Here is a 26,800-nt window from a genome sequence, read left to right on the forward strand (position 1 = left end):
ATGAGGGTTTGATGAAAAGCTGACCAGTGTGTCCTCCGGTGCTGCCAGGTGCTGTATTGGCGGTGACGCAGCAGAAATCAGAGGTGGAGGAAATGGGACATGTCTGCATTTTGTGGTGTGTGTGTGGTGTTGTGTGTGGTGTCTTGCACTAGAATTAGGGCACAGCACCTGGCAGTAGTTTAAAGAGTCGGCCTGACAAGTGTGTTCACTGCTGCTGCTGCTGACCAACAGCAAACTCTTAGATTTACAGGTCCAACATGTTTCAGCGACGTAAAAGAAACGTTGAATCGATGCAAATAACTCCACAGGAGATGAATATGAAAACAACAGTTGAAACTAAAGTTCAGTTCAGAACAATCCTAAAAACACTGCAGTGAGCGAGCGCGAGGCAGGAGCAGTTCTGCTGCAGGAGTTGGTCCGAGAAGTTTCAACAGACGTCTGAACTTTCTTATTTTTTTTAAGGTGTAAAACTGGATTCATGTTGGAATTCAGTGTAACTGCTGTGAATCCACACAGACTTCTCAGCCACCTTTCAGCTCCAGGGAGGGCGAGTGTTTGATACTTGAAACGTGTGAGGAGGAAGTTTGGGGGTTCACACTTTGGTGAGGCTTAAAACGATAAAAACAGAACATTTTAAAAAAAAATCTATTTTCTTATGACTCTGTTGTTACATAATTAACTGTTCAGTCTAATGAACTTTGGAAACATTTCACTGGAAGTCTATACTTTCCCCCTGAGCAGAAACTACGTCACAGTCGGGAACTGAACTCAGCTGATCTTCAGCTTCCTCAACATCAAACCACGTCCTGTTCGTCGTGTTGCCTCCTCCTGTTCGTCCTCTTTTCCACTTTCCACGGTTTCTTTGAGCAAGGACAGACTGGATTGTTTTTTATTTTTAACTTGCTTCATCGTCGAATGTTTTGTTTATTAAACTTCTTAAACTCTGCACGTCTTCACTATGGTCTTTTTATTTATTTAAATGCAGCCGTGCCGCGTCCAGTTGCGTCAGTCTTTCGCGCCGTGTTGTTTCGCCATGATCGACTGACGTCTGAATCACAGACAGAGGTTTAATGTCTTCGTTGCAGGCCGGCGTGTGTGGTGAGTGGCACCTTTATTGATTTATGCACTTAGTGAGGGGAATGTCCGACTGTGTGTGGATGGTCTAGACCTGAAAACTGGCTGCACTCCCACCCACAGCATGGGCCCGAGGGAGAGGTCCAAGGTTAACTGAGCGGGTGTAGGGTCCAGAAGGGTTCAATTGGCCAACTTAGCCAGAAAAAATCAATTTTTTTCTCTTTTTCTGATTTTAGTGGCTGTAATATTTACGTCTCATGAGCAGCTGTACAGCTCTCCAACGGGAACAACAGACATTCCCCACTTTGCTCCGCATCGATTCCGCATCATGGTCCGATATCGCTCTTTTCACACACTCACACACACACACACACACACACACACACACACACTCTTGATGTAGCTGTCTAGTGTTGATGGATGGAGGAGTTTGATAGAAAAGCTGACCAGTGTGTCCTCCCGGTGCTGCCAGGTGCTGTATTGGCGGTGACGCAGCAGAAATCAGAGGTGGAAGGAAATGGGACATGTCTGCATGTGTGTGTGTGGAGGTGGAAGGAAATGGGACATGTCTGCATGTGTGTGTGTGTGTGTGTCTTGCACTAGAATTAGGGCACAGCACCTGGCAGTAGTTTAAAGAGTCGGCCTGACAAAGTGTGTTCACTGCTGCTGCTGCTGCTGACCAACAGCAAACTTTTAGATTTACAGGTCCAACATGTTTCAGACGACGTAAAGAGAACGTTGAATCAATGCAAATAACTCCACAGGAGATGAATATGAAAACAAGAGTTCAGTTCAGAACAATCCCAAAAACACTGCAGTGAACGAGCGAGAGGCAGGAGCAGATTCTGCTGCAGGAGTCGGTCCGAGACGTTTCAACAGACGTCTGAACTTTAAGGTGTAAAACTGGATTCATGTTGGAATTCAGTGTAACTGCTGTGAATCCACACAGACTTCCTCAGCCACCTTTCAGCTCCACGGGAGGCCGAGTGTTTGATACTTGAAACGTGTTGAGGAGGAAGTTTGGGGGTTCACACTTTGGTGAGGCTTAAAACGATGAAAACAGAACATTTAAAACAAAAAATCTATTTTCTTTTGACTCTGTTGTTACAATAATTAACTGTTCAGTCTAATGAAACATTTTCAGTGGAAGTCTATACTTCCCCCTGAGCAGAAAAACTACGTCACAAGTCGGGAACTGAACTCAGCTGATCTTCAGCTTCCTCAACATCAAACCACGTCCTGTTCGTCGTGTTGCCTCCTCCTGTTCGTCCTCTTTTCCACTTTCCACACGGTTTCTTTGAGCAAAGGACAGACTGGATTGTTTTTTTATTTTTTAACTTGCTCTCATCGTCGAATGTTTATGTTTATTAAACTTCTTAAACTTCACTTCACTATGGTCTTTTTTTATTTATTTAAAATGCAGCCGTGACGCCGCTCAAAGTTGCGTTCAGTCTTTCAGACGCCGTGTTGTTTCGTCAGCTGATCGACTGACGTCTGAATCACAGACAGAAGAATTTAAATGTCTTCGTTGCAGGCCGGCGTGTGTGGTGAGTGGCACTTTATTGATTTATGCACTTAGTGAGAGGGAATGTCAGACTGTGTGTGGATGGTCTAGACATGAAACACTGGCTGCACTCCCACCCACAGCATGAGGCCAGAGGGAGAGGTCAAAGGTTAACTGAGCCAGGGTGTTAGGTCAGAAGGGTTAAACTGGACACTTTAGCACAGCAGTTGTGGGGTCAACAGGGGTGGAGGGAGGTGGTGTCATTGTGTGGTCCGGTTACTGGTTGTGTGTGTGTGTGTGCGTGCGGTCGAATGTGTGTCGAGCAGCTTTAGTACCTAGCCAGTCGTTGAACTTCTTAACCTCGGAGGGCAGGCCCAGCTCGGTGAAGTCGCCCATGTGCAGCAGAACGTCGCCGTACGGCATCTGGATGCCGTCTGTACGCGAGTGTGTGTCCGACACACACACAAACCTGGTGTGTCCTGCTGGCTTGGGAGTGTCATAAGGAATGGGGTCCACCCTGAGAAGACAAGAGACAAAGAGACGATGAGATGATGTGAGGACGAAGATTTAGCTCATAACCGAGACAGAAAACTTTTCGGAACTCATCTGTTTTATTAATTATGGTCATCAGTGCCTGTTTAGTTCAATTATATGGAAGTTATTTATTTAAAAAAAACTCTAAAATGAGGCATCCATGTAGTCACAACCAAGCGGCAACCTACAACTGCAGTTCCTCTAACGTCCACTTGAGGCTGGCTCCAGAAGTGAGTCAGTCTCCATAAGTCCCCATGTCCAAATGTCCAACTTCACAGCAGAAATAAACATGTTTACAGCCTGGTACAAAAAACAGTTTTGGTCTCTGTAGCTAATTTCCCCGTTCATGACAACTGTACTGAGGGTGAATTTATATACAACTCACCTGTTCACATTATATTAAGGCTTAAAGTTATGCAGGATTAAGAGCGTGGACGCTTTGATTGACAGGTGGGTGTGGTTACAGGCGTCATTCAGCCCGCTTATCCATGAAATTATGTAATTATTATTAACCATGATGTTACAGAGACTACGTCCATGTTTTATACAGTCTATGATCACAAAGAGTTCGAGTCTGGATGGTCAACTCTCACTCGCTTTAAATAAAAGTGACAAAACTTTCCTTTCCGGGGTGTAACGTGTGCTGTCGTTCATTCTTCGTCCTGTACCAACAACAGCTTCCACATACCGATGTCTTATTGTGTTTGTTTGAGCCTGGAAACACTCCTTCAACAACAACATATTATTATTATTGCTGAGGATCAGGAATGGCAGCTGTTTACCCTCAACTTCAGATGTCAGCGTCACCGTTTGGGAAGATTTTCAGCCCTTGAGGTCGATTGCAGACATTTTACAATCTGTAAAAAAATAAATAAATAAAAAACTGTCGCCGTGACTTTCTCATAATCCCTGCGAGACGGCCCGACATGAAAAGCGTCACTCGAATTCTGAGAAACCGATTTCTTCCCCCCGTCGAGTGACACCGCCATCAGTCAGTCATGTTTGATTCCATGTTATCATAATTTTTTTTTAAAAAAAAGACCAAACTCAACCCGTCTCACAAACAATGAAACGTTCCACTCGTTCACGAGATGTCTGCCCTTGGTTTTATTTAGTCGGTTTATAATTTTGAACATTATTCTCTGAGTGTCTTTTTTTCCTTTTTCTCTCGTCTTTGTGATATTTTAAATAAAAAGGTGCACTCGATCCTGAAGCATATTTTTAGGAAATGTATGCTAATTTCAGAGCAGATAGCGGCAGCAGAAGGGGGCACAGCTGTAGACGGGAACCTTAAAAAGATCATTTGTTGTTGCAAAATAAATTACATGGTCCACGGAGTAATGCATGCGGCGGAGAGCAAAATGCATCTCAAAAGAAAAGAGGAGACGTTACGACGGTGAAAAAGGTTTGGCAGTTTGAGAGAGAGAGGCTGGAAAAAAAACAAACTAGCGGCGCTTCGGGTTGATTTGTGCACACGACGAGGGCAATGGCTGTTTTTGTGGCATCAGATTGGCTAAAGAGGCGGTGAATTAAGGCATGCCATGTCCTCTCCATTCATTATCTGAAGAAAAAACACTTCTGGGCTGGAAAAAGCCTTTTATTCAGCCTGTTTTTGTTCGATGTAAGCACGTCTGTTAAAAAGGAAGAAAAACCTGTACTTCTTCTGACTGAAAGGAAAGAGGAGGAGGAGGAACGGGGGGGGAGAAAAAAATCATCTTGTCTGTAATTGAAGTCTACAATGTGCAATCTTCCAGCACTCTGCCACTAGACCATTATTTCATTAGGAGGGATGTCACTCTGTCGACAACATCAGACACATAATCAACGCTGCAATCTCCAACCTGACAAGCACACACACACACACACACACACAGAGTTAACTTGCATGTGTGCACAAACACGGCATAAAGAAGAAGGAGATGAAATCAAAAGGTTTCAGGCCGGGGATGGAGAAAATGGGCACCTCGGCACAAAAGAGCGTCTTTATCGGTGGGAAGGAGGCGATGTCGCATCTGAGGTTTTTCCTCTTTTGAGAAGCAGTTTGTTTTTGTTTTTTTTTTACATTTTTAGGACACATCAGAGCTTCTGTTGTTGTTGTTGTTGTTGTTTCACTCATTCACACCTTCATCACCTCCAGGTTTGAGCATCCTCTACGGCACACCGCTCAAAACTCAAAATAAACTCCGCTGCACGTCTGCTCAGTAGGGCTGCCACAAACGATTATTTTGATAGTCGACTAGTCACCGATTATTTTTTCGATTAGTCGAGTAATCGGATCATGCGTAAATTCACTGTCCCGGAGAGGGAAGGGTGTGCGGACGGAGCCGTGAGCCACCTTCGCCCCCGAGTCTTTAAATACTGACCCAGAGCCGCCGTGGAGGAAATGCGCCAGGCGGAGGCCAGCCAGCGCCGGGGAGAGGTCCCACGAGGGGATCCTCCCGCACTGTGCGGCTGTCCCTGACCCGAGTTGAATCCCCCGGGCAGACTGCGCGGAAGTTGCGGAAAAATCGCGGTGATTCGTTAAAATTGCAACACCGCCCTGGATTCACGGGGATTCACTGAAGTTGCGTTGAAGTTGCAAATCGCAACATCGTGAATTCCTGGAGGGTCTGTGTTATTACTTTGACTACTAAATTAGTTGTCGACGATTTTGTTCGTGACTAATCGACTAATTGTGGCAGCCCTACTGCTCAGCCACACGTAAAGCCGTCCATAATCAGGCCCCCGTCCTACCTCACTGACTTCAATCCATCCTGCAGCCTCCGTTCATCTGATGCCAACCTCCAGACTCCACCACCCAGGAACCAAGCATCCAACCTGGTGACGGAGCCTTCCTCCCTCTGTAACTCTCTCCCCAAAAACATCCGTGAAGGTACCGACCTCCCAGCTTTGTAAAGTGTATATGATACATACTTCATCACTGATTTAAACAACCAGGAATGTTAACACACTGCACAACTCTTGCCTGTTGCCACTATCTTTAGTCTAACCACTATTTGTAGTCACCATCTGTGCGATCAGTAGCCGCTGTCTGCACCATCAGCTCCTGCAGGGAAAGAAGCGGCTGCTCGAGATCTGATCCAGACGTGCAGAAAAAGAAAAACATGCAGCAGCCTCACCGACTTAAACGAGACAACTTTCATGATGCCGAGAGGAGCCACGCTTAAAAAGTTGAACTCATTTAACTTTTTTGCTGGTTGCAACGAAAGATAAAATTGATTCATGATCAACTTTCCAAAGCAATAAAATCTTTCTATACGTTCGTTCCCGTCAGCGCTGCATTTAACTCTGCTATTTATTTATCTTTATTTAACATGACAGTATCTTCTTTTTTCAGACCAGACGTCACCCGTCACAATAAATGAATTTCATGTATTTTCAATCATTGATCCTCGAGTTATTCAGCTCATCTTTTAGTGCCCGATGTTGCTCCTCGCTCTCGGAGGTTCCGAGTTGTTCCTCGGTCCAGATAGACACTCGGTGACGGAGCGTTTGTAGTCAGGCCTCCTGTCTGAGGAGATCAGAGCTGCAAACTGTGTGTCATCTTTTTAAAAACAAACTTTTTAAGTTCATCCATTTATGTTTCATGCTGCATTTTATATTGATTTACTGCTTTTAACGTTTTGTTTGTTTGCATCCTGTCACAGAGGCCTAAAGAAACCAGAGGATTTGGATTCTAGCTTAAAAAAAGATTCATAATTATTAAAACAGTCGTTGCAGCTTCGAGTTTCCGTGAAGAAAACGATGCTGAAATTATCGTTTTTTTTGTTGTCTGTTCATTTCTGACCAACACCGATCAGCAGCCAGTCAGTCTGTCGCCTTCACACGTCGAACACTTTCAGTCTGCCGTCTGTGGTTTGTGTTTTCTCGTCTGTGGTCTGCAGTCAGTGTTGGGGGTCCGTCCTTTTTAAAACCCGTTCACGGCTTCAGCTGGAAGATCTCGGCTCTGCTCGGAGACACTGGAGCAGAGCCGAGCGAGCCTGGACTCCGTATTAAAACACACTGGACAAAATGAAAAACTGGCTACAGAGATAATGATATTTACTATTGACTGTGTGCAGTAAATAAGTCTCTGTGCTCCCACACACACACACACACACACACACACACATTAACGTGAGCCAGCAGAGCAGCACACACTCTGCAGCGGAGCTGGTGATTAGATTTGGTGCTCTGTGGCGCTCGGACGTCATGCAGCTTTACAGGATTCGACAGTTCTCGTCATGGAGGAAGGACGAACGCAGAACCACATGGGACGACAAAACACCCAGCAAACACACACATGTGTGCACACACACACACACACACACGCATGCATATTAAAACAAAGCCAGGAGAAAAACAACCTCCATCTCCTCCCCTTTCCTTTGAGATTTAATCCACCCGGAGAACGTAAGTAAATACCAGCAGCCCCTATCAATTAGAGCGGGCTCGGGCCAAGAAACCTTCATGATAGTGCTGCATAGGTCTCACACACACACACACACACACACACACACACGGAGAGAGAGGGCCCCTGTCTTTCCTGTTAACATATGACTGTATAACAATCCAGAGGTTCATTAGTAATGTATACAGGAGTTCAGGAGTTCAGCGGTGCAGCAGAGGCCTCTGATCTATTGTAAACGGAGACAGTGGAAATGAAAAAGTCGGCGTCGGCAGGTAAAAGAATATTCTCCAGTGACGAACCAACTCGGCCGTGTTAGCATGAAGGTTCGTGTTAACATGTCTGAGCTCCGGCGTGACATCAGAAGGGAAGACTGCGGAGGGAAACGAGCGGCGGAGGAGGACGGAGGAGGAGGAGGAGGGGGCGGTGGTGGTGGGAGAGGAGAAATGCTAATGCGCTGGAGGAAGGCAGGAGCACACTGTCAAATCCGCCGTGACATTGGAGCTGACACAGAACCGAGGTCTGCGGCTGCACGAATATCTGCTGGATGAAGAAACGTCTGCGATCCTTCAGAGGAGTCGCAGCAGCGTTAACGTCTCCTCACTAACGATTCTTCTGGCCGTCGGTTATTTTCTCGATTAGTCACGATTATATCTGCTGAAACAGAAAGACGTGTGTGTGCACCGTGTTTTATCACAATACCAGTTATTACCAGGGATGTAACGATACAGTCAACTCACGACTCGATGCGGTTCACGAGTTTTTGTTCACGATACGATTTTCTCACGATTTCTTTTTTAATCAAAATGAGCTACAGACAAATTCTGACCAAATAAAATTATCTTTTTATTTGTAGGAAAAAAATCTTTCTTTACAGAAACTCTCAAACAGTTTGTGTTCTCTTATAAAAAGTGCAACTTGCATCTTAAACAACAAAACACACGACAGGAGGCGTAACGGCAGTGTGACGGCTGCGCTGCGTTTTAGCTGCGTCCTTTGCCCGGCGTCAACTCACACCGGGCGCGTGTCAGCCGCGTAACGGCAGCGGAGCGAGCCGGCCGTATTCACGCGAGATCACGGGAGAATCCTGGACGTATGAGAGACCCTGCGATAAACTGTGTATAAAGAAAACAACAAACAGCTGACTTTGCTTCTCCGACATGGAGCAGATTATAAAAAGCATCTGTTGTGTCATAAATGATTGTGTGTTGTTCCACTTCAACAATTAGTCTCTCATCGTTCATGTTCATGTTCATGTTGATCGATCTTTGATCACCTGGTGCCACCGGTCATGACGTAACGTTGATGTGAAGTTGTGATAAGCTACATGAACTGCGTATTTTGTTTTATTTTGAAAGGGGGCGGAAGTTTATTACGTTGATTCTGTGTCGGATTTCCTGTCTGGTGCAGGTACTTTGCTTCTCACTGTGGCGGTGGCTGATATGCTGCTGCATGTTGCTCGTGTTGCTGCTGCATGTTGCTCGTGTTGCTGCTGCGTGTTGCAGTCTCTTACAATATTTCCATGCTGTTTTGGTTTTGTCCATTTCTCACGGTGTATATAGGGAATCCAAAATGATTTCAAACAGCTCGGTGCGTCCTCTGTTTCAAAGCTGTTTTCTATCGTCGCCATGTCTTCCCTCGCTCTGTGCTCCGTACCTACGTAGTGACGTTAGTCACGTGACTTGACGTCTGATGTTGAACAAATGAATCACCAACCAGTGACTTTATTTAAGATAACGTAAGAAAAAGAACATACCCTACTTCTCTCGAAGTCTCGAGATTCATTTTTTCTGTCAACCGATGCGAGTCGTCACGCATTTGTACCGATTTTTAATCGAGTCACGATGCATCGTTACATCTCTAGTGATCATACAGTGAGGTTTTATAATACGATGCATCGTCGTGGATTTTTATTGCCGACTAATCGTTGCAGACCTACGGCTGTTGTGTCACGGCAAAAAACATTTATTTCTTTTTTATTCTCACATTTTCTTGAGCTCTCGTTTTGTTCATCAAGCCAATTATGTCGTTCATCGTCTCCCTCGTTAGCCCTCGCTCTCCTTTGCCCTGTCGTTTATTCGTGTCGCATCGCGCCTTTGATTCAAACGTTGCCGCGCTTCACTTCATGTGAACCTCAGCGTCCTTTTATGGCGCGACTATTAACATCAGAGCCTCCAGGAATATCATATGAATCACATTTATGGAACCAAAAGCTGAAATAGGACTGACAAGCTCGACATGCTCTAAAAATGTAGATCGGAAAACTGCACAACTTAAATATGAAGCACGGCTGGAAACCCCTGGAAAACTGGATTAAACCCATCCGCGGTGATTGGCTACATGTGTCACACGGAGGAGAACAACAGTGAGGGAAGTATACATCAGCGTGGGAGAGACAGGGAGGGAAGGAGGAGTGCTCTCCGATGTCTGTAGGAGGATATTCACTTTGACGGAGCACACTTGGCTCCGTGGCCTTTTGGAAAAACACACAAGTAAACGGGGTCAAAGTTCAGCCCCGAGCGAGCTCCTTCAAACGTGACACTTCACTCGCGGGCAGATAAGGAGGTCGCCGTCGATGTCGCTCTCTGACTCCGCCGAGTTCTTTAAGGAAGCCGCATAATCGTTGTGATTGATTGCCACGCTTCCTTTGGAGTTTTTCCTCTCTCTCTCTGTCCCGGCGTCCAAAAACAAGCCGAGGCGGTTTGCAGCGCGGCCAAAGAGCTGTCCGAGCTAAAGAGCTCTTATCATACATTACAGTGTTTGTTAGGTTTAAACCTCACCATCAATCACTCTCGGGGAGATAACTTCATGTGTAGCTCTAATGTAAAGAGCTGACCAGAGGAAAGAAATACAACCCGACCACTGACATCAACTCACTGAGCTCTGATACTTACAGCTTAGAAAATGTGTTTGTGGTTTGCTGAGGCAGAGGAAGAAGCTTCGAGTAAACTCTGAGTCATTTCAAGAAGAAACTTTAAGTTGATTTGTCACAAGAAAGAAAGACTTCTGTAACTGCATCGGAGGACGCTAAACGACAAGAGAGAACTTGTGCACTTTAGTGCTTAATATTAAAAAAAGTCCAGTGTTCAGGATTTAGCTGCAACCACTGACTACTCCTCTGACACAAGTTTATCTATTTCTCTTTGTATATTTTCTTACATGGACTTGAATGAACTTTAAATTCTCTCTCTCTATATATATATTTATGAATATTTTATATACCACGTGTGTTCACATCGTGGACGCCTGTATTGTTGTTTCGTTTCTGTTTCGTGCTATTTGTAACTGCGGCTGCAACGCAAGAATTTCCCTGCAGGGATCAATAAAGTTCATCCATCTATCAAGCAAATATTCTCCCACAACTCAAATAAAAAGCAAACAGGTCGTATCTACATCAGAGTTTGGTTTGTCTGCTCAGGGATACTGTAGAAAAATGATATAAAGAACTCATTTCAAGGCAGCGAAAACACAAGGAGGTGATTCTACTTATTATACTAATGTATATCGAGATCCTCCTAAATGTTACACACTGCACCTTTAATGCTTTTAATTTGACAAAGCTGCAGCCACAGTAACTGTGCTATAAATAACACATAACGTATACACTTTAAATAATGGCTAGCTCTACAGTATTCGGTATTTTCACTACACAGCCAAAAGTCCGCGGAGAATCAATGAAAGAATGAGAACACCTGAACATTAGAAGTATTGGAAACGCCTCCAATTCTGCCTAAAAAGCTGGATTGGGTATTGACGAGCACTGAGCCGATACCACCTAATTTATTAGCCTCTGATAAACGAACTCCCGGCAGGGTCCAATTTAACATTTTTAACCCCCAGGATGACATGTCACGATCCGCCCCACTCTGACCCCGATGTGATCCGGTTTAAACGACCCGAACGAGCACCGAGCTGCGTTACAGCCGGCTGTTCTGTGGTACTCGTGTCTTACAGGTCGGTACCGGCCGTCCAGGAGGAAAATATTGTACTGGAACATCTCTAATTATGTCACTGCTGCTATGAAAGCCTCCACTCTGCTCAGCCTGGAAACAGGAACAGCGTTTATTTAAGGAGCTGGAGCTTTGTGCATGGAGGCGTTGTCACAGTGAAACCGGGAGCAGACTATTTTCTGAAACATCTCTGCAGGAAACAACTCGAAACTTTGTGATGTAACCGCAGATTAAGACCGGCTTGACTACTTTGACCCCCCACCTCTGTCCTGGCAGGGTTAACGGGGTCAACGACCTCTGAGCTGCCCACTTGTCTCAGGACAGGAGCACATGTCAATCACAGGGTCTCGGTCCATTTTATACCTGCTGCCACCTGCAGAAGAAGAATTAAACTCCAGCTCCTCCTCCTCCTCCTCTGCCTCTCCTTCCTGCTCCTTCATTGTTGATGGAGTCGTCCTGCTAATGATTTCTCATCAATAAGACCACCAAGCAGGGGAGGACACAACCACCTAAAACCTCCAGGGTCAAAAGGGGAGATGTGGAAATAAACAGACTGCTAATCAACTAAAGCTGCAGGATCGAGACTCGAAGCTCGACTCTGCGGGCAGTGTGTGTGTGTGTGTGTGTGTGTGTGTGTGTGTGTGTGTGACTGCAAAGACAAATAGATTGAAGTCATCGTAAGTTGACAAATTCACGCATCGCAGGCAGGAGGATTAATTATCCTCAAGCCGGCATCATTCATTCTTCGTTCGTTTAATATTTTCCTAACACGCTGCGCTCGACAACCGGACGAGTGATCGGACTATCCGTGACAGATTTCTGTATGAAACCGGATCCGAGGATGTTTTACCGCTCGCTTCGCAAGGTTACGACCAAAATGTGTCCGTCCGTTAGTCGATTATCAGACTCGCGGAACGTTTATCAGGATCGATGAATTGTTTCTGTGGCTCTTTGTTTCATGCATTTCTCTGTTTATTATTATTTGATCGCACTTTTTTTTTTTAAGACTATTTCTAGACAAAACGGAGCTTTGATGATTCCAGTTAAAATCACGGCAGCTGGACCTTCTGCACCTCGCTGCCGCCGCCGCCTCCTCCTCCTTCGTCGAACTTCACAACAAAAGACTGTCAGAGGAAATGTGATGTTTGTGTCCACAAAAAAAAAAGACGATCACGTTTAAAAAAATAAAAATAATCTCGACCGAACTGGAGACAAAATAGCAACTGCTCCTTCACCCGAGCTTTATTGCTCTTTCAGAGGAAACATCAAAACACAATGCTCCCCATTTCCTCCGTCTATAACCTCGGCATCAGTTCCCCTCCCCCCTCCAATACACTCACACACACACACACACACACACACACACACACACACAGCTCACTCATCCACGGTGCAATACCATTTCTCTGAGAGGAGCACACACACACACAGAGGGAGAGAGAGCGAGCGCCTCTCTTATCTTCTGCATTTCAGCTGTCTGCGCTAATTCAATAAACTTCAGAGGAACAAAATGAACACAGGAATAACGGAGGGGAGGGCGAGGGGAGGGCGGCGAGGAGAGGAGAGGGTGCGGGGGGTTGGTTTGGTTGCACGAGGGAGCTGGAGCGAGAGGCAAAAGGTGGGAGAGGAGAACAAGCAAACAAGAAAACCCAACAGGAGAGGGAAAAAATCACGAGAGAGAAAGAAAAAACACACGAGTACACTGTTAAAAAAGAAAGAATAGTGAGTGATGGCCTCCTGCCTTGATGCCCTCCTCCCCCCGACTCTAACTCCATTTGTTCAGGCAGGGCGCGTCCTCCTCATCCCTCCACATAAAGGCAGAGCGGGGCACACAAAGCATGCATTGGAATATCAGCACCAGAGAAACCTTCCGGCACTGCGCTGGGAAATAAATTGCTTCTGCTAATGCCCCTTTCATTACGGCACAGCCCTTAATTGTGCTGCTGACAGTCCGCCTGGCTGCAGGGGCTGACGGTGGGGAGGAAAGGCTGAAGGGGAAGACGGGGCTCGACATGGGCCCCCCCTCAGGGCCCAGACACCAACCGGGTGGACTGCTGGGAGAATAAAAACTAGTGGCGTGGTGTTCACCTGAACGCCGATCACAACAGAGAGAGAGAGAGGAAAGCGCCGTACAGCACTGCGTCAAGCAAAGGTTATCAGACGTGTTTTTGTGAGCTGGCATTGAAATGCTTCCTGCAGCTCCTTTCAGACTTATTTTCTTTCATCCAGGTATCCTCAGCTTATGTAAAAACTCCAGTTAAAGGCTTGAAAACCAAAAAAATAATCATGATTTTAGAGGATATGCTCACATTATTTAAGACTGGGCATTCAAAAAATACTGGAAACTATTTAAGAATGTTCATTATTAAGCAGTATTACACGAGAGGGTGTGCGTTATTGTCAATATTGGCACAAGGATGCCAATAAGGACAATAATGCACACCTCTGAATGTAATACGGCGATTATACAATATATAATCAAATTTTTGTTTGCCGTTTCCATGGCGATACGAGGTCTAACTACTGGTAGTCATGGCAGTAGACTGTTATATATAAAGGAACACAGTTTACTTCCCAGCAAGTAGTCCGAGCCTTAGCAACGACCTGCAGCAGAGACGATTTCTAGTCCCAGGCGACTAACTGAAGGAATAATCATTTCCGTGTTTTTTACCTAACTAAATATTCAGCTTCAGTCCACTTTAGTCGACGTTTAGTTCTCCAAAAATAACAAAAATCATGTTTGTATTTGTGTTAAAGTGAAATTTACACGCAGCCCTCATGAAGTATCGTTTCAAAGCGAGCGATCGTACATCACCCATGTGTAGCATGCAAATACCTGCATCATACCGCTTGTGCAGGACTAGTCGCTGCATGTACCCGACATTAACCGTCCTCTGAACAAAAGCGTTGTACCCACCAATTAAAACATGAAGTTCCTGTTTCTGTTCAAACAGAAACACTGACGGAAGTCAGACTACGAGAAAATCCTTTTTCCGTCAGGATCAATTAAAATCCTTTGAGCCGTCTCGGATAGAAAATGTCGCGGAGCATCGAGTCTTCAAGCTTCCACGACATAAAAATGTTAAAATGAGTCGCATGTATTATAAACGAAACACTGATTACTGGTAAAAGCAAACTAAACACACTTGAACTGCATAAACGGAGGACTTGTCACGTTGAGAAGTTGCAGGCTCGGCCGGCGTTACCTCCATTTCATGTCAAAAGCGGGGAAGTGACATCATGAGGAGATCGTGCCCCGCGATGCCAGGCCAAAAATCTCAGAGACATCAAAAGGGCTTCAATCTCAAAAACAGCAGACCTGCCCAATGTCAACTGTCACTTAACCCCACCACCCTCAACTCCACCACCACAGTCCCGCCGGGCTCCAGCAGCAGGGTCAGGGGTGGAGAGGGGAACTTAATCAAGGGTTCTCCTGTTACAAAAGCCCCTCCACTCCTGCCGGTGAGCGGCGGCCTGACAGAAACAAAAGGCCACGAAATGGGACTGGCTCTTTGTTCCCACGAGAGCTGAAGCCCGACTGCTGCGGCTGCGCCTTCACAAACACGAGGCCGCACTATTAGTTACAAGTGTTTTTACCGTTTTCATGCGCGATTTATTAATAATCAGACTTCCAGGCTGCTGACGTGTTTTCAATTACCAATAAATCTTTTTATGGTACATCAATAGGCTGATGATCAGACCTTCAAGAAGGTCTGATGTATCCATCGCAACCACTGACAGTACAAAGAATGGACGGCGTATCCGAACGAAGCTCAAAATCTCTTAACCCTGCATAACTTTAAGCCTTAATATAATGTGAACAGGTGAGTTGTATATAAATTCACCCTCAGTACAGTTGTCATGAACGGGGAAATTAGCTACAGAGACCAAAACTGTTTTTTGTACCAGGCTGTAAACATGTTTATTTCTGCTGTGAAGTTGGACATTTGGACATGGGGACTTATGGAGACTGACTCACTGCTGGAGCCAGCCTCAAGTGGACGTTAGAGGAACTGCAACGTTTGTTATATCTGTAAGTTGACCAGCAACAATCTGTAAAAAACTCGTCTATCTCTACAGTACCACCTTAATCCCGCCTGACCCGTTTGGTTGTTTTTCCCAAGCTGCTCGATCTATTCGGATCAATGAAATAATCAAAGACGTGGGTGGAAATTCCAACCAATCAAAACCGTGTGATCCAAACAAAACATAAAAGGCAGAAACAGATCAGACAACAAAAATATCCTGAACATGTTTCAGCTCATCATCCGTCATCTGGAGACACTTTGGTTTGCAACCAGATGACCGCAGAGAAAGAACAGACCCGGGCTGGAGTTTACCTTCAGGTTGGAGAGCTGCGCCACAAACTAATAAAATATTGTAACAATCACAGTAAAACAGAGAAAAGCTTCTTTTTTTTTTCAGTTTGCAGCTGCTGCTACCACAGCAAGGAAGAAAGTAAAAACAAATGTTAGAGCTCAAACGTCGACTCCAATAATTCCTGAAACCGAGACAAATAAGTGTTATTTATGGCTGCGATGACAAGAAAACAAGTGGATGGAGCGTCCGTCATCCCATAAACGACTGATTCAGCGGGAAAACACGGAGCGGAGGAACGTTCCTTTGTTTGAGTTTCCATCTCAGATCTATTAGTTCAAATTAACACCAGAAGACAGGGGTGAAAAAAAAAAACAGCAACTCTTCTGATTTCACGTCCACATTTCACTTTGAAAGTCACAAACATTTTACTACAGTTAAATCACCAATTATCTGAGCGTTTGCATCTTTAAAATCGCTGCTGAAGGGAGTTGCGTAAACGTCTCGGGTCTCGGACGGTCCACGGTAAAGCTACATCAGGCTTCCCTCCGTCACACGACTCAACAAGCGTCCTCTCTCTTGACACACAGACTCATTACACTAAGAGAAAATGTTGATTTCCTGTGTGTACACATCACATTCTGGTTTACGGCTCTACAGAGAAGAGGGAAAATTACAGCACGGGAACATTTTTCACCGAGTTCATTAATAAAAAGCCGGACGGAGTTGAGATGAACGTGTGAAGGCCGCTTTCCTCACCAGCTCGTGTCAGAATATCCACATGTGAGGAGGCAGGCGGCAGCGGCGGTGGCAGCGGCGTCATTAAATGATTCATACTTACGAGCTCCTCAATTATTCAGAGGGCGGGAATAATTAACAGGGCATCTGGAGGAGAAGGAGTTTGTTAAATGTGGAATTTTTTTATGTGTGTGTGTGTGTTTAATGCATTTCCCAGCATTAAGATTAACGTGTCGAGCTCAGGTGTCTTGAGTGTTTTAAAGAGTAAACAAAAGAATGTTCTCTGAAATGTTTTTCACCGTGTTCGGTGTTCACAAGCGGAAAATACTCGTTTCTGATTGGCTGTCCACGTCATTCTCAATCAGGTAACCATAACAACGGTCCACGACAACAAGTGTCCTGATGTAGAAAATAACGGCGGAGGCGGAGGAGTGACTCTCCATCAGGGGGTGCAGCAATTAAAGGTTTTCCTCGCCACTGTCGCCGTGTTTGCTCATGGTGGGACCTGTTGGGTCTCCGTAGATAAAATTAGTATAGTCTTCACCTGCTCTGTGTGGAGATAACTTTAGATGTATTGGTGCTATCCACATAAAATTTAAATCAGGATAAATCCTGTCAGAAACCACAGCTGGTTATCCCGCCTTAAAAATGTGACAGAGAATCAAAAACTGCAGAAAACCTCAGTGTTTTTACTTCATATATTAAAAACGTTAAATATTAATTTTGCTAATTGTAAGATATTTTATTTAGGGAAAGTTCAAATGCAGTTTGGGACCCAATTAAAGACAGATGCACTTGAGAAATTTGAATAATTTAAAAAGGTATTATTGAGGATTTGACCTCCTGTAACAAACTCTGTGACACCTAAACTAAAGTTGTTTTATTAGTGTTGGTATTAAAACTTTCACGCCATGCTCACGTCACGGGATATCTGCAGGTTTTTAAAGACTTCCTTTCAACACTTTAATTGAACTTCGGACCGATTTAAAGCCTGAAACACAAAAAACAAAAGCAGGCGGCCTGTGAAACTAAAAAGAACAGAACGCTCCGACAGCTCTTAACTCAGCCGAGTCTCGCTTTAGGTGCCATTTAGAAAAACAGACTTGGTGGACCAGGTTTGCTCTCTACAGTTTGTCTCCCTTCACTGACCCTGGCAGCACCGACAGAGAGAGAGGGGGGAAGTCGGCTTTCTGCACTGACTCGCCGCTGTTGGCTTGCGTGGCGTGCACATCCGGTGGAAATTAAATAAATTAACACTCCGAAGGCGTTAATGGCGTAATGCAGTTAAGTCATCGGGTGAGAAATGCCAACACATCTGCGATCAAGATCACACACACACAAACACACACAGACACAACACAATCTAATGTGGTGCACACGATTAACTCCACGTTATTTGTTTGTGGGGTTTCTCCACCCAGCGCTTCATGCGGACATTTTTATTCCGTCTGAGAAGCAGCTACTGTTCTCCTGCACGATGTTTAACTTCAGCCGCCGTCTGAGCAGCTAAAATATTGAACCAATAACTTTTATCTTATTGCGTCGGTCGCAGATTTATTTTAGAATTGATTTTGAGAGTCTGTCTGAATGTCCTGACACAGGTACGTACCCATCTCTGGAACGGTCTCTGCACCTCGAGCCTTTTATCATTCATTTATTTGAACATTTTATTTGTTTTATTTGTTGAATCTGTCTTTGATTTTTTTGCAATTGTTCTCAAATTTCTTTTTCATTTTTCTTCTTATCGGCTTTTATTTATTAGAACATTTTATAATTATATGGCCTCATTTTATTTATGTATTATCTGTTCTGCTGGATTCAGTGTTTTTTTTTATTTCTGCTTTTATTTCCTCTGTGAAACACAAAAAGGGGATTTAAAAATAAATAAAGTCTGAGTAAGATTTGTGTCATTAATAATAAATTTCAGATCACTTTGATCATTTTAAATGCACATTTGCTCTTTCAGGTTTCTTTTTGCTTTTCTCTGATTTGTATGGTTGGAAACTGAAACATCTTCCGAGGTTTGGACTCACACAGATAATCAGAAGAAATTAAAATTTTGAATGAATGAATTAGAAAAAGTCGCTCTTAATGAGAATAACGATGCTTTGGATGTAACTCTATTCTTAGAAAACATCGTAGCTGATTTGCGTGTTTTCTTCGAGAGCACGGCCTCCAGGAAATGAAACGTTCAGAGCGATGAGGTTCAACTGCGTTTATGAAAATATTGTAGATATGATTCCTCCTGCTAACTTCTTCCTGGAGTCCAATGAAAGGATTTTTAAGTCCTTAAATTCAAGACATTTCCAGGCTGTTTACGAAAATCTTACAAACACTCCTCAGCTTTTAGTTTTAGTTTCAACTCCATGTCAGTTTATCTGTCTGTGCATGTCTGTGTGTGTGTGTGTGTGTGTGTGTGTGTGTGTGTGCGCGTGTGTGTGTGTGTGTGTGTGTGTGTGTGTGTGTGTGTGTGTGTGTGTGTGTGTGGGGCCTTCCCGCAGTCTGGCCCAGATCCTGCTCAAATTGGATTTGAAGCCATTAGTGTCCCAACTCGAAGCATATGTTCCAAGTTGCTGAGCATTTCATTTCACGAGACGACGACGACGACGACGACGACAGCGACGGCGAGGACGGCGGCGATGATGAGGAGGAGGAGGGGGGGGGGGGGGGTGGGGGTCTGAGGAAAGAACGAAACAGGACGGAGGAAAAAAAAAAAAACACAGACGGCGCAGAAAAATAAACCAGACACACGAGAGAGAGAGAGAGAGAGAGAGAGACGTCCCATGCTCCTGAAGAAAGCTCACTTTGACTTCGGGGTCACGTTCCTGAGCATTAGCCTGTAACTGCCACTGTGTGTGTGTGTGTGTGTGTGTGTGTGTGTGTGTGCTCTACATGCATGTTTTCATATGTGGCTCACCTTCTCCGCCACACAAAAGGCGCTGCTGTACTCCATCACACAAATCTAAATATTCTGTCTATGGCGGCGGTGAAGGGGGGGGGGGGACATTAGAGGAGGGATTGTATTTCAAACGGCAGGCAACCCCCTCGCTTCAGATTTTTTTTTTCTTCTTCTTCTTCTTCCCCCCCTCGCCTCACGCTTCGCTTTCAGAGAAGCAACAACTTTATTTATGTCCACTGTGGATGTAGCGAGCGAGAAGCCCCGAGCAAGTTGGATCATTATCTCTCAAATCTAAACAAGCCTTTACTTTCCCAGAACAGAGCGCTTATTCTATAAGCACTTAAACATAGAGGGGGGGGATGGGCTGTGTGTGTGTGTGTGTGTGTGTGTGTGTGTGTGTGTGTGTGTGTGTGATCCCGGGATTCCCAGTCTGAGTTTAAGAATGGCAGAGTAAAACACTGCAGGCTCTGTGGAAGCCAGGAAACAGCCTAATGTATTTATCCAAACACATATCTGCTGAGAGAGAGAGAGGCCCGACGGCCTCGACACATCCCCTTCTCTTTACGGAGGCTTCACCTCCACCTCCACCTCCACCTCCACAAAGCTACAACCAAACGGGGAAAATGGGGAAAAAGCAGCAGGGGACGCGGGCAACGAACGACTGGACCGATAAACAGTTTGTTCTGAGTTTAATTGATTTTTTTTGCGTCCTCTCTCAGCGCTGTGTTTGCTCTCTACGTCTCGACTCCTCGTACATCTTTTATTTTTCATTAAACACACCTAATAAACAGCTGCAAACATCGTGCGCGGTCTGTTCTTGTTTCCCCCCCCTCGCTTGGAATAAAACTGTCTCCGGATGACACACGACAGATCTGCTTTTTAAAAGAACTTTTTAAACAGGAGGCAGATTCACCCTCTCTTTCCTCACTTTGGTCCGGTTTCTCTGCAGCTTCTCAGTCTGAACTTTACTCACGGTCAAGCTGGTGCAACGCTGCAGAGTAAAAAAGGCTGAAATGAGCCATCCAGCAGCCGTAAAAACATGAAATAACGGTAATAAATCACAAAGTAAACAGCTAAAATTCAGCCTGAAAATGTTGTGTGTATCGTCGGGTATTTGTCTGGAGCCCGTCGTGGTGAATCCTGATCTGCGTGGCGTGTGTGTGTTAACCTTGATTCATATATTGAAGCCGTTTGGCCTGATTTACTGCCGTCTTTGTCAACCGTTAAAACGGACTGACGTAACACAAACTGCGAGGTGACCTCGTCTCCTTTTTCCACATTCATCGCGCCGCTCGTCGTGCTGGCAGCCCAAGAAGAATCCCAAAAAACAAAACAACACGCTGGCACGACGACGTGAACGCTGCCAGCACCGGCAGGAGGAAGGTAACACACACACACGATATCAGAGTCTCTCCCCTAAAATATTCCTGTTTACACGAACATGATCATCCAGACTGAATTGTGGGAATCGGAGTGTTTGAGGTAAACAAAATAAAAACAAGTGGTCTGCCAGATGTCGGAGTTCTTCCTCCGGCTCTTAATTTATGTGACGTTTGTCTTAAAAAACGGATGATGTACGAGCTCCACGTCTCGCACGTCATGTAACATAAACTCCCGTTCTGAATGTCAGCCCCGCCGTCTGCGCCCGCTATAAGTTCAGCTCGGCGCAGACGCTGCTTCTCCTTCCCGCCTCGCTGTAATACACCCGGGCACACGTGCAACCCGACCGCCGTCCATGACAGAGGACTCGGTGACTTTACAGACTTTACAGCGTCTCCTATCTGATGTCCATTAAAGTCAATTAAATAAGAGAAGCCCACAGAAGATCCAGACTCTGCGTTCTTTCTCAACTGCAGTCGGATTTTTATTTTCGGTTCGATCAGACTTTGCTGCTGTGAGATTTCTGGAGTTTTAAACTTCAGAAATCTGTTCTGCACCTTTCTCAACCTGACATCTTTCAAACGTTGTTCATTTTGCAGACGAAACAAACTTAATATCTCGTTATGTCTGTGAAATATTTCATCTATCTGTACTTGCTGCCCAGATCAACCAGTTGCTGATCGTGATCAGCCGATATGTATAGTGTAAAAATGTGATTTGGGAGATCGAGATTAACGCTTTCCAGTCGGCGATGTTAAAAACTGATGGACAGCGTACACTGAATTTATTCACTAACAGACGATGACCTCTTTAAAACGATGAGCAGCGACACGCAGCGAGCGAATGAATCCGTTCTAATGAAAGTAATGTAGTTCGAGTCGAGAGCAAACATTCCTCTGGATGTCAGTCGTTGAGCGTGGCCTGCAGCAGACCAGGTAAAACTCGTTTCCAGCTTAACGGTTAGCTGCAGCTCCTGAAGGCCGAGCAGGAGCACAACAACACAATCCATACTTTCCTCTGATATATATTTAGTTTTGGATACATGCTCTTCAAGATGAGGGAGACCGGAAGAGACTGAGACCTGGTGAAATAATAGAGCATTATGTGGCTCATTTGAATTTCAAGGACTTTTCTCTGTTCTCAAGGTATTCCAGCGCTTGACTTCTTAACACTGCGATAACAAAAGAAGAAGTGATCTGTATCAGCTGATCGGGCTCGTGGATGACCTGAAAAACACGACCGAGGCGTCGCTTTCGTGCCAAAGAGAAGCAGGGAAGCGTCGTCGAACCACTAAAGTCTGAAGTTTAATCAAAGGTCAGAATAAAGCTTTAATGACTTCCTGTTCCTGCTGCAGGTTACCTCACGTGACGCTCTCAGAGACGAAACCACGACCGACGATCTGCCAGAGAGCAACAACAACACACAGCACGCAAACATGCAGCTCCGTGTTAATATCTGAAACACACAGAGCCCTGATGAGAGTGTGTGTGTGCGTGTGTGTGTGTGTGTGTGTGTGTGTGTGTGTGTGTGTGTGTGTGGCGAGGGCTGACGGGTCACAGCGCTCTGACCCACTAATGAGAGGCAGAGAGTAACCACATCAGACAAGAGCAACGCTGAGTAACCGGCCCGATAAATAAATAAAGAGAGCGTCCTAATGCGAACAAAGTGTTCATGCACCGCAATGACAACACGGCGACGACGACAACACACACACACACACACACACACACACACACACACACGTATCTGTGTGAAGCAATCCAGTTTCCGGAGTGTGTGTGTGTGTTGTGTGTGTGTGTGGCTGCTACTCACTCGGAGCAAACAGCAATATTTAATTCCCCCTCAAACGTTACACAGAGCAGTGTGTGTGTGTGTGTGTGTGTGTGTGTGTGTGTGCAGCTCTCCAAGTTTGTCCTCGTCGGCCACCGTACGCTCTCTGAGCTCGAGCCAATTAAATCAAAGTATACACAAAGACTCGGCATCAAACTGGATTCTGATTGGCTTCCTGTTGCACCTTAAATTAATTAAATCTGAATTTCAGCTTCTTTATTTTTATTTGCTTGAAATTTGTTTAAAACTTCATTTTTTAATACACCTTCTCTATACCTCTGCCCTCCATCCATACCCTCCCCTCCCTCCCCCTTGTGTGTGTGTAAAAGTTGTCCTTTAACACATTTAATGAAGAGTGCATGAACTTATTTTAGCAGCTAAAAAATATTCTTAAATCCTATTTTAGTTTACAAGCTCGTGGCAGGTGATCCACAGCGTGTGTGTGTGTGTGTGTGTGTGTGTGTGTGTGTGTGTGTGTGTGCACTCACATGTGGACGTGTGGGGGTTGGAAGCGGCTCTGGTTGATGTTGTAGTGCGTGAAGGCCTGCGTGGGATTGGAGCTGTACTCGTCCACCGTGATGGTCACTTTGCCATGAGCCATCCTTCCGCCGTGTGGACATGAGACGCTGGAGGGGGTTCGTTCACCGGGATTCAGCAGCGAGCCGTGCAGCGCTCATCCTTCACGAGCCACCTCGAGAAGCCCAGGAAGTCTCCCAGCAGCAGCAGCGGCGGCGGCAGCAGGAGCAGCAGGAGGAGGAGGAGGAGGAGGAGGAGGAGGACCCAGCCGACCAACTCGACCACGACACACACTGCAGTCTGCACACACACACACCAGCTTCTTAATACACACATAGGAAGAGAGCAGGAGTGTGTCCACATTTTTACTGTTAAATTAAATTAAATGCACGAGCAAAACCAGCTGAAATAACTCATTCATAATTACAACGTTCACGCAGGCACACTGAAAAACGCTATTACACCGTCCTCGTTTAGTTTCAACACCTCAACCAACCGATTCCAATTAGAAGAAAAAGCAGCGAGGCTTCAAACTTCAAAACACAATCAGCAGATTTATTCTACCTTTTCCAACAATATGGCATTTCGTTCACGGAGTAAAAAAATCCTTCTGTTAACTGTTAAGGCGACGGATTGACAATCTGTCTAAACTGCTGCTCGGTTCATATATTTAAATGTAAAAAGAAGGCGGCACGGCCTCGGACGTATTTAGAAATTAAACAAAAAAAAAGCTGTTAAATTGTTGCAGAAACCTCCAATAAAAAAAAAAAGAAACGCATGCACAAAACACAGAGAAATAAGACAAAGTTTTTGGTAGTCCAGGTCCAGGACGAGGCTCTGCTGAACAGAAAACGACAGCCGCATGACGAGAGATAAATCAGGTGAAAACACGCTTCCTTAAATCCAAGCAGCTAAAAATGCTTTTCGCCTCTTTCAGAGCTCACTCACCGGCGGGCTGTCGCCGTGCGTCTCCTTGCACCCTGAGCTTCCCTTTGCACCCTCCTGTCTGACCTCCCTGACTGATAATAAAGTGGCCACTGTGGGCTTGACAGGCTTTTTTATATAGCAGAGCACACGGACGAGGAGGAGATGAGGAGGAGGAGAAACTGCCCTCGATTTAACAAGTCTGTTTGTTTGGAGGCTCCTGAGTTAAATGAGTAAAAAAAAAAAAAAAGCAGTGACCCTCCGGTTGTTGAATATCTTTTAAGCAAACAACCTCCCACAATTGGAGCTAAAAAATCTGTCCTATTTCCACACACACACACACACACACAAAAACAACAACATTGATTTCTGCTTTCTGGGTCAGCTGGATGCTTCTTTCCTTATGGATTCAAGTCAAAAAGATGAATGCAGCCTAGAAATAGTAAGAAATGTCTGCACACACACACACACACCAAAAAAAAAAAAAAAGAGTTTAAGTTGCTCCTGCAAAGTTAAAATGACATGCATCCAAACTCCAAGTTTGCAGGCCTGTAACAAAAAATATATATATATAATTTCTAACAGAACAAACCTAAAATAAAAAAATCAAACTCTTCTTCTTGGTGCAAATGTAGGCCGAGCTACAGACGGATCTGTGTGCAGCAGCATGCACGGTCTGTGTGTGTGTGTGTGTGTGTGTCTGTAAGTGTGTGTGCAAGTGTGTGTGTCTCTACCTTGTGGGCTACAGTAGCAAAGCAACTAGCTTTAGCCTGCTGCTGCTGCTGCTGCTGCTAAAAAACCTGCCGTGCACTGAGTGCATTTTATATAAATACTTACACACATTTACATGCACACACACACTGTGTCAGTGCTGTCGGTGGTTATACAGCACCTCACACACACACACACACAGGCTAACTTCACGAGTAGGGATCCCTCCGGTGAGGAGGGTAAAGGCGAATAAATTGACCCCGTTTCTGATGCGCTATGCGCCGCTTGCTGTTCTAACACCGCCCGGGGAAAAGGTCCGTGTGCTCCTGAACTCTGCTCCGGGGGGTGATATTAAAGAAACACACCCCCCCTCCTCCTCTCCAGAATAAAAAATGAAATAAAGGTGGTCAGTGTCACGGGCACAGCCGAGCTAACCTCTCGCTCGTCCTCGTAAAAAAAAAAAAAAAAAAAAAAAGCCACCTTTTAACCGACGGCTTTGTGTCAAGAATTCTCCCCGTCTCTCGCGTCTCTCTGCCCGCCTTCCCTTCCCCTTCCCCTCCGGTCGGTTCTCAAAAAGCAAAGCGGAAAGGAAAGGTTGCTCTACCTTCGGCTTTTTGTGCGTTTTTTTTTCTATCTGGCCGGAGAAAGAGTATCGGGTCGGGGTCGCCCTCTACGCGGCGGCGGCAGCAGCAGTAGCGGCGGTGGTGGTGGTGGTGGTAGCGGTGCTGGCGGTGAAGGGACGCGGGTCCATGCGGCAGCAACAGGGGAGGTTTCGAACGCGAGCCGTCCGGGGGTTGCGGCAGTTTGGGCGGGTAGGGCAAAACCTTCGACCCGGCGGGACCTCGGCTGGCTCCTGTGGAAAGAAACCAGACAAGAGAGCGAGGGGGGGAGAGAGAGAGAGGGAGAGAGGAGGGAGAGAGATACTGACAGACAACAGGGAGAGAGAGAGGGAGCAGACTGACGGAGGGGGAGCCGGAGTGCAGTGAGTCGGAGCTGCCACTGGGGTCAGAGAGCACGAGCGAGCACAACCCCCCGCACCTCCCGTGCGCGCGCCCTAACCGGCGGGCACACGCGCAGAGAAGGCGCGAGAGGGAGGAGGAGGGGGGAGGAGGGGGGGGGCTCGCTCTACCTCACTGTGCTGCGTTCACTGGCTGTCGGAAATCTCAAACTCCACTGATTAACTCAAACAAGCAGTGGCGGGAATCGACCCGATTTTAGCTTTTTAAAAATACGTGTTTGTGAATAAAGCCAAAAATATTTATGCACACATATATTTTCATTCATTTTGATAAACAGTTTTTAATAACAAAGTTTCAAACTTACTTAGTTTGTAAGTTAGCTTACAAGCTCAATTAGCGGATGAGATAACCGCTTAGTAATTTAGCTTACAAGCTAAGTTAGCTTACAAGCTAACTACTTTGTAAGTTAGCTTGTAAGCTAACTTAGCATATAAGTTAAGTTAGCTTATAAGCTAACCTCTTAATAAGTTAGCTTACAAGCTAAGTTAGCTTACAAGTTAACTACTTTGTAAGTTAGCTTGTAAGCTAACTTAGCTTATAAGCTAAGTTAGCTTATAAGCTAAGTTAACTTACAAGTTAAGTTAGCTTACAAGCTAAGTTAGCTTATAAACTAACCTCTTAAGTTAGCTTACAAGCTAAGTTAGCTCATAAGTTAACTACTTTGTAAGTTAGCTTACAAGCTACGTTAGCTTATAAGCTAACCTCTTAATAAGTTAGCTTACATGCTAAGTTAGCTTATAAACTAACCTCTTAATAAGTTAGCTTACAAGTTAAGTTAGCTCATAAGTTAACTACTTTGTAAGTTAGCTTACAAGCTACGTTAGCTTACAAGCTAAGTTAGCTTACAAGCTAAGTTAGCTTACAAGCTAAGTTAGCTTATAAGCTAACCTCTTAATAAGTTAGCTTACAAGCTAATTTAGCTTACAAGCTAACCTCTTTGTAAGTTATCTTTTAAACACTTGTAACATCTAATATGTTGTAATGTCATGTTTTTTATTTTCAAAGGTGACTCCATAT

The 26,800-nt window shown here is 45.1% G+C and overlaps 1 protein-coding gene across 2 annotated transcripts in view; it reads right to left on the minus strand.

The window, feature by feature from the left end:
* The window catches only part of mpped2a (metallophosphoesterase domain containing 2a), a 73,550-nt gene extending 47,699 nt beyond the window's left edge, over nucleotides 1–25,851 (minus strand). The window contains exons 1-3 of one of the 2 annotated variants that reach the window (XM_027281568.1): nucleotides 25,369–25,851; nucleotides 23,102–23,429; nucleotides 2,914–3,095 (exon numbers count right to left, since the gene is read on the minus strand). In XM_027281568.1, the coding sequence (XP_027137369.1) occupies nucleotides 2,914–3,095; nucleotides 23,102–23,214 (295 nt within the window). In that variant the 5' untranslated portion in view covers nucleotides 23,215–23,429; nucleotides 25,369–25,851. Of the gene's footprint in view, nucleotides 1–2,913; nucleotides 3,096–23,101; nucleotides 23,430–24,077; nucleotides 24,202–25,368 lie in introns of those variants that run through there. The other variant, XM_027281569.1, reaches the window with a different exon arrangement.
* Nucleotides 25,852–26,800: the final 949 nt, after the last annotated feature.

The sequence above is a fragment of the Larimichthys crocea genome, chromosome VIII (genome assembly GCF_000972845.2).
Source record: "Larimichthys crocea isolate SSNF chromosome VIII, L_crocea_2.0, whole genome shotgun sequence".
Classification (NCBI taxonomy): domain Eukaryota; kingdom Metazoa; phylum Chordata; class Actinopteri; family Sciaenidae; genus Larimichthys; species Larimichthys crocea.